Raw genomic sequence first — 17,070 nt, 5'->3', positions numbered from 1 at the left:
ATGACACATTAAAAGAATATATGTAATACATATTGACTTACAGATGGCATCATGATAAAATTCTCAACTGAACTAGAATCCATTTCTTTGATTCCCTCTCCACTATCAGCTTAACCAAAGTTATCATCTCTGCCTAGACTATTGTAACCACCTCATTACCTGGTTTAATGCCCTCACGTTCAATTTCCACACACAGAGTTATTTCCTAAAAATACTTGACTGAAGTCTTGTCAATGCCTTCACACTCACTCCGATTAAAATCCAAATAGTTACCATCACCTACAAAGCTCTGAGGAGATAGGCTGTTGTCTAACTCTGATCAGTCTCCCGGTCACTTAGGCTTCAGTCAGAGCAGCCCCCTTTTCATTTCTAGAATACATTTCATTCTTTTCTGTGTCCGGTCCTTTGCCTGGAATGCTTCTCCTTTCCTCTTCCCTTGGCTGGCTGCTTCTGAGTCTTCAAGGCTCAGCTTTAACGTCCCTCTTCAGAAGCCTTCCCTGACCATACTCTCCGAAGGAGGAACCTTCATCTCCATCCCAGTTACTCTTTCATATCCCCCAATTTATCTCATAACTGAAGGTTGTTACAACCATTATGTAGCTTTTTTATTTATATACTTGTTAATTTCTCAAAAATTTTAATCTTTGTGGTGGCAGGGACCTGGTCCATCTTACTCATTGCTGTAGCCCTAGTGCCTAACCCAGCACACAGAATACAGATGTCTAATAAATACCAATTAAATACATAAATAAATACTGCATTTTGATTCTCAACTAATTCCTTCTTTGTATTTTCAATTGGCAAAGAACCTGGAGGAGAAGAGGAGGGCTCCCCCAAAATTTCAGCAGGCTTTCAGGTGAAGAAAATTAAGTAATGAGTAAATAGGTTTGGCTTAAAAGAAATCAGTGGTGACCCTTAGGAAAGCATTTTCCAGAAAATTAATGAAGAACAGATGTCAGAAAATGGTTAAACAAATGAGAAAAATGTAAAGTTAACTGGAGAGGACAGAACTGAAAGGGGTGCTTCACGCATGTTTGAAGGAAGGACTAATTACGAAGATCATGTCCTTAAGAAAGCAAAGTAGGTTGAGATGGGAATCAAAAGTAGAGAATAGAGAGAGAAGGAGAAGCAACAGGAGAGGGAAAAGGAGAGAGAGAGCGAGGGAGGGAGAGAATCTCTTCTGAGATTGTTTTGAGCAAGGATACTACCCAAAATATTTCAGATGTTCTGCTCCAGCCATAACCTATGAACTTAAAATAAATCCAATCCTCCTGGTTCTTATTAACTCACCTGGATAGGGGGCTCTTGCAATTTCTCTCACTACCACCCATGGTCCTTTTCCATCCTCCAAATGAGATATCATGTCTGGTTTGGAAACTGCGAGCCCTGTTCAGAGAAAAATGAATAGGACTTGACTGTGTCTATGAGTAAGAACTATTGCCAAATTCAGTCTCAGCTCTTCATCTTCTGCGCAGAGTGGCTATTATGGGAAGTTCCAGAGATGCACTGTCCACTACGGCTGTCAAAAGCCACATGTGGCTATTTAAATTTGAGTTTAAATTAGTTAAAACTATATAAAATTTAAAATTCAGTTCTTCAGTTGGACGAGCCGGATTTCAAGTTCTCAGTAGCCTCAAGTGGCTAGTGCCAGCCATATGGGACAGAACATTCCCAGCACAACAAAACAGTCTATTGTACGGTGGTGTTACAGATGATTACAGAGGAGCTCAACACTATGATCCCAGATTTTCTGGGATAAGAGAACATGGCAGAATCTGAGTTTAGAAAGAAAATGAACGCATTTGTTCCCTTCTTTCTGGAGGTACTGATAACTCCCATTTAGAAAAGTGATCAGAAAAAACTTTAGTCCTAAATCTGGGGGACTGCCAACGATCTCCAAGATTCCAATGAAATATGTATTTCTTACTCTGCAATGGACGGGCCACTTAATTAAGAGCAAGGGATAGCATGACTTCCAACAACATCCCCCTAATATGAGACTTTAATGTCCAAACTCTAACCCCAAGTTCAGTTAAGTACTTTAGAGGCTCTATACCTTCAGCAAACCTGATCAAGTGGGTATATATGGGAACACAGACGTTATCCTTACCCAGGGAGACAAGATTCCTATAATTCTCTAGCATCACATCCTTGTGTAGGTTCCTCTGTGAAGGGTCCATCAACCTCCACTCTTCTAATGTGAAGTCTATAGCCACATCTTTAAATGTCACGGAATCCTAAAATAAATATACTGTGATCACCCAGGGACTATACAATGAGACCTGTTGGGGAGAATAATACATAAAAAACTGGAGGAATACTCCAGAAATCAGAATCATCAAATGACCACTTAAGTCAACCAGCAACCCTTAAAGGATGAGTGAATCTCTCCAGTGATAAGAACTTAAAACTACAAGAGGAAGCCCATTCCATTTCCTGAGTTTTACTGGAAGCAGGATTTTCTTTTCAGACTAATTCAAAGCTGGCTTTCTCTAACTTTGAAATATTGGTCTTACTATATTATCTGGAGTCAAACAGTGTGGTTTCCTCCTTCCCTAGAAAGGCTTAACATCTGATAACAGCTAGTGGTTTCTACTCAAATCATCCTTTCTCCCTCAAAACCCTGGCTTATCAATAATATCTGCTCTTCCTCAGTTCCAAATCTACAGAATATGACAATAAAAGATATAGTTATTCAATCAGACTGTGGATACAGAATATTGTAAGCTCTGTCTTTGAGCAAGAAAAATAAGAAATCATGGGGACTTTGGAGAACTTTTTTGGTCAGGATATGAATTATATATGTGCTCTTATAAAAAACGTAAGAATGAGCCATAAAATTCTTTTAGTGGTTACCTGTTAGAGGAAGGAGGGAATAGAGAGAGTGGAGAGGACTGGAATTAGAAGCTAGACTCTTTTGAGTATTTCTTGTTTTGTAGATTTTACTTTTTTTTTTTAAAGATTTTATTTATTTATTCGACAGAGATAGAGACAGCCAGCGAGAGAGGGAACACAAGGAGGGGGAGTGGGAGAGGAAGAAGCAGGCTCATAGCGGAGGAGCCTGATGTGGGACTCGATCCCATAACTCCGGATCACACCCTGAGCCGCAGGCAGACGCTTAACCGCTGTGCCACCCAGGCGCCCCTGTAGATTTTACTTTTGAACCATGTAAATGTATTAGGAGAAAAATTAAAATTTAAAAAAGTCATCCCTAAAATTTAAAAGAAAAATGAAACCACTTTGAAGCACAGACATTCATCAAAGATGAAATATTTTAACTGACTTTGAAACATAACATGTATATCCTTTGTGAAATATATACCCCAAGAAGAAAACGAACAGCAAAAACCAAAACCAATGTTTTCAATAAATAATCATACTGTTGCTGGTAGTGCTGTGTGTGTAGTGTTTGGTAAAGCAAATTAGTATACTGATGCCACTGAGAACAAATACATTTGGCATGACGGAAAGAAGATATAAATGTAATATTGATGAAATTATGCAATAACTCCATAGATCCAAATTTGAATTGGAAGTATCAGTATGAACTCATGAATTATTTTAGTTTTAAAGAAAAAAAAATATTTCCTAGCTTCATCCATGGAAAAGGCCTAAAAATAAAAACAATAACTAATAAGGTAACATTATACAAGCTAGACTGTGGCCTCTAAGTATTACTTTTCACTAAAAGGAACCAAGGCCTGGAACATTCTGTGATAGTAAAAGGCAAGGAAGCTATCAAAGACTACTAAGATCATATCTAAGACACAGGGGACAACTTGAAAAAACTCCCACTCGTTAATAATAATAAGACAATTTGAACATCAGTGAGGATAATAAATGCAATGGGTTTCAAAAACACACATTTAAATTCATGATTTCATAATACTACTATAAAAATACTCCTTGATTATTTTTGGAGGATGCCTGGAACCTGGTAGATAAATTGTTCCGATGTAAAACACATAAAGCTTGTATAGTAATCAAGTGTGATCACATAGTTGATGAACAGAGATTTCTCTTTATGGAAGGATCCCAGCTAATACATGAAAAGGAACAAAAAAATGAGAACATCATCGTTCTGCAACCTCAAACGAATTAAAGGGTCATCAGTGGCTGCTAATATACCAAGGAGGCCTCGGCTAGGCATTATGTGCCTTCTGGTGGTATACACCAGGTATCGGAGACACTACGGCCAAAATCACTTTGAAAAGAATTAAATCAGAATCTAATTAAGCGTCTAGATCTAACCAACAATATACTGGACATACAGGAGACAGAGAAACATCTTAAATAACCCTTACTTAACAAACAATAAAATCCATGTTGAATGAAATTCTAAATCAATAGTGTCCAATGGAAGTATACTGCAAGTCACATATGTAATTTAACGTTTTCTAGTAGCCCCATTAAAAATAAAAGGAAACAAGGGGCGCCTGGGTGGCGTAGTCATTAAGCATCTGCCTTTGGCTCAGGGTGTGATCCCAGTGTTCTGGGATCAAGCCCCACATCGGGCTCCTCCGCTGGGAACCTGCTTCTTCCTCTCCCACTCCCCCTGCTTGTGTTCCCTCTCTTGCTGGCTGTCTCTCTGTCAAATAAATAAATAAAATCTTAAATAAATAAATAAATAAATAAATAAATAAATAAATGGAAACAAGTGAAATTATCTTTAATATTATTTAGCCTAATATATATATGCAATATTATAATCTCAATATGCAATCAATGTAAAAATTATTAATGAGACACTATCTTTTGTACTAAGTCTTTGAAATATGACGTGCAGTTTAATTTTACAGGGCATCTCAGTTTGGACTACTTACATTTCAGGCGCTCAACAGCTACATGTGGCTAGTGGCTACTATACTGGGCAACACAGCCAGAAAGTAAAATAACTTGGGTTTCTTCAATGAATTATTACAAGGACAAAAAAAGAGGGAGGGGGCAAACTCTAGCCTAAAATTGACCTAAGAGACAATGTAACATATGAATCAACTGGGGAAACAAATACCAAGTCAACATTTGATGATATTAAGGCTTTCTGCTTGTTTTTAGCTGAAACCATGGTAATATATTCAACATTTAAAAAACATGTTATAGATATATAATATTTATAAATGAAATTATATAATATCTTGTATATGCTTCAAAATAATTAATGAGAGAGGGTAAGATTACAAATGAAGTATGATTATCCAGGGGCTGATAATTGTTGAACACAGGCATTAGGTACAAAGGGATTCATGAAACCACTCTCTGCTCTTTTGTATACATACAGAGCATAATATTTGCCAGGTACTGATCTAAGGCCTTGTAATGACTGAATCCGCACAATAAGGAAGGTGCTAATGAGAAAAGTGAGGCATGAAAACGTTCCATGTCTTGCCCAAGTTCTCAGAAAAGGTAAAGTCTAGATTCAAATTCAGGCAGTTTGACTCCAGAATTCGAACTCATAATCACTAAGTCTATGATCTAATAAACTAAAAATCCGATTAGCTGATCAGTCAAAGGTCTCAACTTAGATTATGTCTGGCTAAGATTTGCTCTATATGAGAAGAAACAGATTTCCTCTGGGGTGTTTTCCTGCCACACAGATATGTATACTTGTCAACTGTTTAAACCTCTTTATTTGTACCTGAAAGTCCATGAAGCAAACTTTTCATTCTGCTAATAATAAAATAAGCTAATATGGGAGATAATGACAGTACATAAACTTTATTGCTAATCACTTCACACGTCACTCCAATTATGATGAACTTACCAGGTTTTATTTTCTTTTTCCCACCAAGAGCTAAGCCCCAGGAAAAAATTAAGAAGGCCCTCAGCTCTCACCTTTGGCTTACCTTGAGGGTCTGTGAAAGCGAGAGCTGTAAACTCCTACTTAAAACTAGGAAGAGAAGGTATGCCCACCACATACAAAAACCTTTTGACAAATGCTAGAAGACCTGCTGGTTTAAGGCATTTAAGGAAATCTGTGTCCAGTCATTAACTAATTACTATGTTGACCAAGAGAGATTTCAGAGACTGCACAGGACAAAGAATACAAACGTTACTGAATTAGTCCAGAAAAGTCACTAAACGAACAGAACAGCGCAGCAGCATAAGCAGCAGCAACAAACCCTGGGGAATGCAGAATCTGATTTCCAGAGGTGCTGCATCCGTTTATTTAAAATATGTGTTTTGAAGAAAAGTTACAAGATACACAGAGAACCAAGAAAGCATGGGCCACGGTTAAAAAAAAAGTCAATGGGGGCGCCTGGGTGGCACAGCGGTTGGGCGTCTGCCTTCGGCTCAGGGCGTGATCCCAGCGATCTGGGATCGAGCCCCACATCAGGCTCCTCCGCTATGAGCCTGCTTCTTCCTCTCCCACTCCCCCTGCTTGTGTTCCCTCTCTCGCTGGCTGTCTCTATCTCTGTCAAATAAATAAAATCTTAAAAAAAAAAAAAGTCAATGGAAAGTGTCCTTAAGGAAGCCAAGAAGTTGTACTTACTCAATGAGGACATTAAATGAATATTCTAAGTATATTCAAAGACCTAAAGAAAAGCAGATCGAAAGAATTAAAGGAAATTATGAAAATGGTATCTCACTAAACAGAAATTCTGTAGTTGAAAAATACAATAACTGAAATAAAAAATTCACTAGAGAGGTTCAATGAAAGGAAACAGCAAATTGCGCAGTGGTAGAGTGTGAATGTTTGTGTCTCCTCCCCCCCCCTTTATATGTTGAAGTCATAATGCCCAATGTGATGACATTAGGAAGCGGGGCCTTTGGGAGATGCTAAGTCATGAAGGTGGAACCCTCATGAATGGAAGTAATGCCTTATAAAAGTGGCTCCAGAGAGATCCCTGGCTCCTTCTGCCATGTGAGATTACAATGAGAAGTCCGTGACCCAGAACAAAGCCTTCATCTGACCATGCTGGCACCCTGATTTCAGACATCCAGTCTCCAGAACTGTGAAAAATAAATTTCTGTTCTCTACAAGCCACCCAGTCTGTTCTATTTGTCTACAGAAGCCTGAACAGACTAAAGTAAGCAGGCAAAAAAATAAATAAATAAATAAATTTTAAAAAATTGGTAAACTTGAAAATAGATAAAATGACATTATCTAGACTGAGGAACAGAGCAAAAAAGAATGAAAAAAGTGAACGGAACTTCAGAGACCTATGGGACAATGAGCACACCAATATATGCATGATGGGAGTCCATGAAGGAGCGGGGGAAAAGAGGCAGAAAAAATATTTCAATAAATAATGCCTGGGCCACCTGGATGGTTCAGCTGGTTGAGCATCTGCCTTCTGCTCAGATTGTGATCCCAGCGTCCTGGGACACAGCCCTGCATTGGGCTCCCTGCTCAGTGGGGAGACTGCTTCTCCCTCTCCCTCTGCTCCTGTTCCCCACTCATGCTCTCTCAAATAAATAAAATAAATAATTTTTAAAAATAACGGTCAAAAAACTCCCCAGATTTGATGAACATTAATCTCCACATACAAGAAGCTCAATGAACAGCAAGTAGGATAAAATCAAAGACCCATGCCTATATATGTCGTAGTCAAACTGATGAAAGACAGAGAAAATCTTGAAAGAAGCAAAACAGAAGGGATTCCTTATATACAAGGGGTCCTCAGTAAAGATGTCAGTTGATTTCTTTTTTTCTTTTTAATGTTTTATTTATTTATTTGACAGAGATAGAGACAGCCAGCGAGAGAGGGACACAAGCAGGGGGAGTGGGAGAGGAAGAAGCAGACTCATAGCGGAGGAGCCTGATGTGGGGCTCGAACCCATAACGCTGGGATCACGCCCTGAGCCGAAGGCAGACGCTTAACCGCTGTGCCACCCAGGCGCCCCTGTCAGTTGATTTCTAATCACAAATCAATGAAGGTAGAGGCTATCTTATGACATATTCAGAATGCTGGAAGAAAAAAAGTCAACAAAGGATTCTACAGCCAGCAAAATTATCCTTCAAAAATGATATACAAAAAACGCAAGAATTCATTGCTAGCACATCTGGACTACAGGAAATTCTAAACAGTATCTTTCAAGTAAAATGAAAGTACACTAGACAGTAACACAAGTCCACATAAAGAAATAATAAACACCAGTAAACATAACTTTACAGATAAGAATATAAACATATTTTTATTTGTAACTTTTTCTTTCCTTTTTTATTTTTGAAAGATTCATTTATTTGAGAGACAGCATGGGTGTGGGGGTGGGAAGGGCAGAGGGAGGGAAAGAGAGAATCTCAAGCAGACTCCCCGCTGAGCACATGATTTCACAACCCTGAGATCATGACCTAGGTCAAAATCAAGAGTTGGGCACTTAACCAACTGAGCTGCCCAGGTGCCCCCTTTTTAATCTATTTTTTTTAAAAGATTTTATTTATTTATTCAACAGGAAAGAGACAGAAAGTGAGAGAGGGAACACAGCAGGAGAGTGGGAGAGGAAGAAAGAAGCAGGCTCCCAGCGGAGGAGCCCGATGTGGGACTCGATCCCCGAACACCGGGATCACGCCCTGAGCCGAAGGCAGATGCTTAACCGCTGCGCTAACCAGGCGCCCCTCCCTTTTTAATCTATTTTTAAAAGACAACTGCACAGAACAATAATCATAACATTCTGTCAATGGGCTCATAATGTATAAAAGGTATAATTTATTTTCGATTTTTTTAAAGATTTTTATTTATTTATTTTACAGAGAGAGAGTTGGGCAGGGCAGAGGGAGAGGGAGGAAGACTCAAGCAGACTCCGTGGTGAGCATGGAGCTTGATAAGGGGCTCGATCACACAACCCTGAGATCACTACCTGAGCCAAAACCAAGAGTAGGATGCTTAATTAACCACAACACTCAGGAACAACTGATTTTTTACAAGATTTTATATTTAAGTAGTCTCTACACCCGGGGCGCCTGGGTAGCGCAGTCGTTAGGCGTCTGCCTTCGGCTCAGGGCGTGATCCCTGCATTCCGGCATCGAGTCCCACATTGGGCTCCTCTGCTGGGAGCCTGCTTCTTCCTCTCCCACTCCCCCTGCTTGTGTTCCCTCTCTAGCTGGCTGTCTATCTCTGTCAAAGAAATAAAATCTTAAAAAAAACAAAACAAAACAAACAAACATTGGTTCTGCTCAAATTGAAATTAAACAAAACTAGGGGCACCTGGGTGGCTCAGTCAGTTAAGTGTCTGACTCTTGATCCCAGCTCAGGTCTTGATCTCAGGGTCCTGAGTTCAAGCCCTGCACTGGGCTCCATCCTACTTAAAAAAAAAAAAAAATTAAACAAAACTAAGCTCAGTACTTATAAACAGGATGTACAATTTAAGAAAGAGCCAGACAGAATTAATCTTCTGCCAAGGACTCCCTGTCAGAACAAAAATAAACCACATGAATTATTCACCATGTTAAAAATAATGATATTTTCCTATAGTTGATGATTCAAAGTCTGAAACTATTAATATTTTACCTTAAAATTTTTAAGTCTAAACTGTCATATTTAAAGGACAATTTTAAGAATGATTGGCCCAGAATTAAATTTCAAAAAGACTATATAAAAATTATGTGTAAGAGTCACAGAATGTATTTCTCATAGAAGCAAAAAGAAAAGCCCAGTTTTACATAGAACATTCTTGGAATAAAACCAACTTCCAAAGTGTAATTTTAAAAAACTTAAAAACATAATTCTAAAAAAAAAATAGAGCTGAACTTCAACATAATCTTTTTTTAAACCATAATTATCTACAAGAGAGGAGGCAAGACTATAAATGGGGAAAAGATAGTCTCTTCAACAAATGGTGTTGGGAAAGCTTGACAGCTACATGCAAAAGAATGAAACTGGACCACTTTCTTATACCCCCCCCAAAAAATAAAGTAACAATGAATTAAAGACCTAAATGTAAGACCTGAAACCATAAAACACCTAAAAGAAAACAAAAGCAGTAAACTCTTGGACACTGGCCTTAGCAACAGTTTTCTGGATCTGTCTCCTCAGGCAAGGGAAACAAAAGCAAAAGTAAACAACTGGGACTATATCAAACTTAAAAGCTTTTGCACAGTGAAAGAAACCACAACACAAAAATGGGAGAAGGTATCTGCAAACGATATATCTGATAAGGGATTAATATCCAAAATATAAAAAGAACACATACGATTCAACAAAAACCCCAAATAATCCAATTAAAAATGGGCAGGGGACCTGAACAGACGTTTTTCCAAAGAGGACATACATATGGATAGCCAAAAGATACATGAAAGGATGCTTAACATCATTAATTATCAGAGAAATGCAAATCAAAACCACAATGAGAAAATACAGTCATCAGAATGGCTAAAATCAAAAACACAAAAAATAATAAGAATTGGAAAGGGTGTGGAGAAACAGGGACTACTTGGACAGTGTTGGTGGAAATGCAAGCAGGTGCAGCTGCTATGGAAAACAGTATGGAGGTTTCTCAAAACATTAAAAACAGAATTATCATATGATCCAGTAATTCCACTGCTATTTACCCAAAGAAAATGAAAACACTAATTCAAAAAGATATATGCACCCCCATGATTACTGCAGCATTATTTACAATAGCTAAGATATAGAAGCAATCCAAGTGTCTACCAACAGTTGAATGGATAAAGATGTGAGAGATATATATATATATATAACATATATGTAATACATATTACATGATATACATATTATATATTAGTATATATAATAGTATATACAGCCTTAAAAAAGAAAATAATCTTGTCATTCATCGTAATACTGATGGACCTAGAGGGTATTATGCTAAGTGAAATAAATCAAAGACGAATATTATATGATTTCACTTACATGTGAAATCTAAAACAAACAAAAAACAGAAAAAAACCCTAAATACAGAGAACAAACTGGTGGTTGCTAGGAGGGGAGGGGGATGAGTGAAATAGGTGAAGGGGATTAGGAGGTACAATTTCCAGTTATAAAATAAATAAGTCACAGAGATGAAAAGTATAGCACAGAGAGTATAGCCAATAATACTGTAATAACTTTTATGGTAACAGATGGTAACTACGCTTACCGTGGTGAGCACTGTGTAATGTATAGCTGCCCAATCACTATGCTATACACCTGAAACTAACAGAACATCATACGTCAACTATACCTCAACAAAAAATCTTAAAAAAAAAAAAAAAATCTTAATCCTAAAAGTGTTGTCAACACATGCCAAAGATTGACTTAAGTCGTTAATGAGAGATCAGCTGCTTGACAAAGCTGGTTCAAAGGAGACACAAAAACAGCTTTCTACTGATAGCAGAAAAAAAGAATGCCAGAATAGGACATGTCTAATATGACACTGAAAGGGTATGCATTTATCTTTTGCCTTATTTCTTAGTTTTAGATCATTTTTCTTAACATAATCATAAATTTCTGATGTTGATTTTTTTTGAAAAATCTGGTGGATTCTGTACTCACAAATAAGAAAGCAAGCTTAACAAGGCAATAATGAAACACAAAAAAACTAAACTAATTTAAACACATCTTAAGAATGTTTCCACTCACGTTGATGCATTCTTGGCATTTTTTTAAAAGATTTTATTTATTTACTTGAGAGAGAGAGGGCATGTGAGACAGCATGAGCAGGGGAGAGGGGGAGAGAGAGGGGGAGGAGCAGATACCCTGCTAAGCAGGGAGCCTGATGTGGGACTCGAACCCAGGACCCTGAGATCATGCCCTGAGCCAAAGGCAGATGCTTAAATGACTGAACCACCCAGGTGCCCCATTCTTGGTATTTTTAATGATGCTGAGTCTTACAATGCTAAGCAAGAATCAGAGGATGTGACAGAGGATATTTTACCAATTAGCAGTAACAATGTGCTATCTGCCACATTAGGGCTGCCACCACTGAGAGAAAGGGAATCTGCCAAACTGATGGTGCCAGTCCGGGGATTACTGCCCTTATCAAGCAAGACGGTGTTTGCTGTAAACCTGCCATGAACTAGGAGCATTGAGAACCAGGGGCGGTGAAAGAGGCCCTTCTCTTTCCCTTACATACATGTTAAGTATTACCTTTACCAGCTCTGGCTCTTCTGCCTGAAAGTGAAGATCTTCATCTGGCTGGGAATCTTCAGGATTCTGAGGGGAGACAGGATAAGATCTTTCAGTGACAGGCTGCCCAGGACCTACAGCAGAGCCTCAACAAGCAACACCAGTCCACTGTGGATGTGGCACCTACGGGATAACCTCTTTTACTGTTTTATTTAGGGCTGAGATCAAGGTCCCATAGTAACATCCAATTATAATCTTCTCTGACCTTGTTTAAGACAAGGACAAGCATGAGGCTGAGAAAGACATACCTGCATGGTTTCTAAAGGAGGCTTCCTACAAAGAACCTATCACAACAAAAATAAATTCATAATAAGAGGCCTTCAGATGCTACATAATTTTCCCTGTTCATGTAGGGCTGAAATGTATTTTTCCAGAAAGTATCTATCTCACTCAAGGAAAGTACTCAAAACCTACTGACACTATGTATTTTCCACAGTTGAAAATCATTACAGTGTTGTGGGGGTCAGGGGGACCCTCCAAACCTTATAAACTATATCCCCATGAGGGCCTGATTTTATAGATGAAGTGATCTTTTATTCTATCTTTCTATTAGTATGTAACAATTTTAGGTTTTGTGTGTGCCATTTTAAAAACTATGGGTAATACAACTATCTGAAGTCCACTGAGAAAAAATATTATCTTAGTTCTCCCCTCCCAAGTTCTTATCTAAAAAATACAAATATTCTTGGGGCGCCTGGGTGGCACAGTGGTTAAGTGTCTGCCTTCGGCTCAGGGCGTGAATCCGGCGTTATGGGATCGAGCCCCACATCAGGCTCTTCCGCTATGAGGCTGCTTCTTCCTCTCCCACTCCCCCTGCTTGTGTTCCCTCTCTCGCTGGCTGTCTCTATCTCTGTCGAATAAATACATAAAATCTTTAAAAAAAAATAAATACAAAATACAAATATTCAGCTTCCAGAAAATGTGAACTTCAGCCTCTGGTAATCAGGGATAGATTTGACCATGTCAATGCTAGACAAGTACTTTGGATCTACTGATCAAGCACAACATTTTGGTTTTTATTTATCTTTTCTCTCTCTTTTTTTTTAAAGTAGGCTCATGTGGAGCCTCATTCAGGACCTGAACCCAAGATCTGAGCTGAGATCAAGAGTCAGACACTTGGGGCGCCGGGTGGCTCAGTCGATGAAGCATCTGCCTTCAGCTCAGGCCATGATCCCAGGGTCATGGGATTGTGCCCCACATTGGGCTCCCTGCTCAGCTAGGAGTCTGCTTCTCTCTTTCCCTCTGCCTGCTGCTCCCCCTGCTTGTGCCCTCTCCCTCTCTCTGTCAAATAAATAAATAAAATAAAATAAAATAAAATAAAATAAAATAAAATAAGAAGAGTCAGACGCTCAACCAACTGAACCACCCAGGCACCCCTTATTTATCTTTCAAGGGTATGTTTTAAGGACTATTTTCATTGTACATCCCAACTACAAAGAATAAAAGATCACTACTGCAGGTTACCGCAGATTATTACTAGAGGAAATCATATTTGTTGGTATTATCTTTCTTTGGGATCTCCTACTTCAGAAAGTCACTGCTAAAATGCAGCTTTTATCACATTAACTATCTCGAACACACTCTCACACACATACATATGTATACTTAAACGTCTTCAAGGAAACATTAAAAAATTCAGCTTAAATAGCTAATTCCCAGTCCTGTTTTCCATAACTTTCCAACTGGAATCACTAGCTCACCCCACTGTTCTCTGCCACAGAGCCTTGCCCTTGAACTCCCTTCGCACATGAAGCACGCTCACAAACTCTTGATGACAAATTAAATCCCACTTGTAACTGGGTACCACCTTAAGTCTAACTGTCCTCATGAGCTTTCTCATGGACTAATTTTGCCCATACTCATGTTTCATTTCTTTCTTTATCATATGGCTGAGGAACTATCATTCACCTAAATAAATTATGTAACTATTTCTTTTGTATGCCTTACCTCCCTCAATGAGACTGTCAGCTCCCTACAGCCAACCACTGTGTCTTAAACATCTTCTTTCTCTCCATGTCATCTATTAAGCTGGGTCACTTCTTAATGGGTAGAAAAGAAGAGACCACTGAGAGTGGGCACAAGGGGAATGGTCCCTCTTAATTAATTAAGAGGGTGTGTGTGTGTGTGTGTATTTTCCCCAAAATTTCCTAAACAAAATTTCCAATTTAAAATATTCTACTCTTCTACCCCATAACTGAAATTTCCTGGGAACAATACAAATTTAACATCAAAAGTAAATTTCCTAGACTGTCTATCTATCAAAAATAGCAAAAGTATTTTTTGAAAGATCATGTGTCTTGATATTTGGCTCAATATGTACGATGAATCTTTTTATAGATTACAAGCTTTACGACGATGAACCCAAATTTCATGGGTGAAACAGTTTGATTCAGTTACCAGAAGGGGTGTGGGTAAGGTAGGGAAGTCACAGGCTTCAGGAAAAAGTGACATGCTCTCAAACCAAGAGGCAGGTCAGGACCAGAGGAAACCCCAACTTACCAGAGGTCCAACTGAAAAAACTACAGCAGCCATAATCTCTTCCTCTGGGTTCCCCTCTCTGGCAAGAGTGGAGTCCTGCAAAGGCATATCTGAGAAAGAGAAATAAACCATGAAAACCCATCCTGCCTTGGAAATCTCAGACTTACCTAGTTGGAATCCTGACACTACAAGTAAGCATGGCTTCCCTAAAGAACACAAGATTAACCCCCAAGATCAGTGAGAAAAAAAGATCCTTGCTCCTGGAGATCTTGACATTTTAATACCATTAAATGTAGTCACGGCTAGCAGGCCAGACATGGTGCTTTTAATTTGAACTTCACATCAATCCAATGGGAATTATATTCCCATTTGCACTGATCAGGAAAATGAAGCTTAGAGAAATTACACTATTTACCCAAGGCCATGTATGACCCCAAATCAGTCTAATTCCAATGCCCACAACTTTTCTATTAAATCAACTTGTGAAAGAAAATAATTCAATCATTCTTTGCCACAATCACCTATTTCTAAAAATGAAACATTCTAAGAATCTCTTCTTCCTGTCTTTCATGTGACGATAATTTGCTAAAATTTTCAGAGATTTCAGCTTCATGTAAAGAGAACACCACAACTTCCAAACTTAAAAGAAGCCCTGACATGCCTCTCTCGATCTCATATTCAAACAGATCTTTATCTACTCATTCTGTATGAGGCAAACCCAAATAAAAAGGAAGCAGAAAAAAAAAGAAAGAACATGGCCCTGCTAATGCTGAGTTTGGCTGCAAAACAAGAGACTGATGTTTGTAAACATTCTCTTAATAAGTGCATAGTTGCAGAATGATCCTGCAAGACATGTAAGAGGGCAGCGGCACAGTAAGAATTAAGCTTCCCAGATTTTGTGAAATTCTTTTTAATGACAGTTTCCTAGGAAGTTTGGTGCTCTCGCCACGCAGTAGGGCTTTTGGGGCCCAAAAGAATCTATGCAGGATTATGCTGAATCTGTCCCTGCCTTCCATAGACAATTTGCCTCCATCAAGAATTCACATCCAAGAGCTTTGTATTCAAAAGTGCAGTCCGAAGAACAGCAGCATAAACACTATCGGAGAGCTTGTGAAAAATGCAAAATCTGAGGTCCAACTCTAGAACTTATTGAATCAGAATCAGCTTTTTGATAAGATCTCTCGCTGATTCATATGCACACATTAAAGTTTAAGGCAATACGGATCTAAAAAAGATCATGCCAACGAATGGACAACCTAGAAGAAATGAGCAAATTCCTGAAACATACAACCTACCAAGACTGAATCACGAAGAAAGAGAAAATCTGACAGACTGATTATTATTAAGGAGATTGAATCAATAATAAAAAGTCTCTCAAAAAACAAAATCCAGGACTAGGTAGCTTCATTGGTGAATTCTATCAAACATTTAAGAAGAGTTAATACCAATCCTTCCTAAACTCTTCCAAAAAACATAGAAGAAGGAACACTTCCAAACTCATTTTATGAGGCCAGCATTATCATGATACCAAAACCAGGCAAGGACACCACAAGAAAAGAAAATTAGAAGTCAGTAACCCTCTTGAAAAGAGATGCAAAGTTCCTCAACAAAATAGTAGCAAACTGAGCTCAACAATACATCGAAAAGATCATACACAATGATCGAGTGGGATTTATTCCAGGGATGCAAGAACGGTTCAACATCTGCAACTCAATGTGATACACCACGTTAACAAAATGAGAAAAATCATATGATTGTCTCAATGGATGAGGAAAAAGCATTTGGCAAAATTCAGCATCCATTTATGATAACAACTCTCAACAAAGGCCATATATGACAAGACCACAGCTAACATACTCAATGGTGAAATAAAACTTTTTTTCTAAGATCAGGAACAGAACAAGACAAGGATGCCCATTCTCATCATTTATATTCAGCATAATACTGGAAGTCCTAGCCAGAGCAATTAGGCAAGAAAAAGAAATAAAAGGCATCCAAATTGGAAAAGAACTGTTACTATTTGCAGAGGACATAATATTATACATAGAAACCCCTAAAGACTCTATCAGAAAACTGTTAGGATAAACAAATTCAGTAGAGTTGCAGGATACAAAATCAACTTATAAAAATCAGTTGTGTTTCTATACACTAACAATGAACTATAAGAAAGAGCAATTAAGAAAATAACTCCATTTACAATTGCATCAAAAAGAATAAAATACCTAGGGATAAATTTAACCCAGGAGGTGAAAGATCTGTACAATGAAACCAGAAGACATTAAATGGAAAGATATTCTGTGCTCATGGATTAGAAGAACAAATATTGTTAAAATGTCCATACTACCCAAAGCAATTTACAGATTTAATACAATCCCTATAAAGGACCAACAAACATTTTTCACAAAACTAAACAAATCATACTAAAATTTCCCCAAAGTTTCCTCAAAAAATTAAAAATAGTACTACATTTTCCAGCAATTCCACTTCTGGGCATTTATCTGATGGAAATAAAAACACTAACTGAAAA

The 17,070-nt window shown here is 38.2% G+C and overlaps 1 protein-coding gene across 3 annotated transcripts in view; it reads right to left on the bottom strand.

The window, feature by feature from the left end:
* The window catches only part of ZNF624 (zinc finger protein 624), a 39,240-nt gene that overhangs the window by 16,006 nt on the left and 6,164 nt on the right, over positions 1-17,070 (bottom strand). The window contains exons 2-5 of one of the 3 annotated variants that reach the window (XM_040630071.1): positions 14,565-14,653; positions 12,027-12,092; positions 2,111-2,237; positions 1,291-1,386 (exon numbers count right to left, since the gene is read on the bottom strand). In XM_040630071.1, coding sequence (XP_040486005.1) covers positions 1,291-1,386; positions 2,111-2,237; positions 12,027-12,092; positions 14,565-14,651 — 376 coding nt within the window. In that variant the 5' untranslated portion in view covers positions 14,652-14,653. Of the gene's footprint in view, positions 1-1,290; positions 1,387-2,110; positions 2,238-12,026; positions 12,093-14,564; positions 14,654-17,070 lie in introns of those variants that run through there. The other 2 variants (XM_040630072.1, XM_040630073.1) reach the window with 2 other exon arrangements.

Source organism: Ursus maritimus, unplaced genomic scaffold (assembly GCF_017311325.1).
Source record: "Ursus maritimus isolate PB19 unplaced genomic scaffold, ASM1731132v1 scaffold_14, whole genome shotgun sequence".
In the NCBI taxonomy this organism is placed as follows: domain Eukaryota; kingdom Metazoa; phylum Chordata; class Mammalia; order Carnivora; family Ursidae; genus Ursus; species Ursus maritimus.
This window is presented reverse-complemented; position numbering and strand designations above follow the sequence as displayed.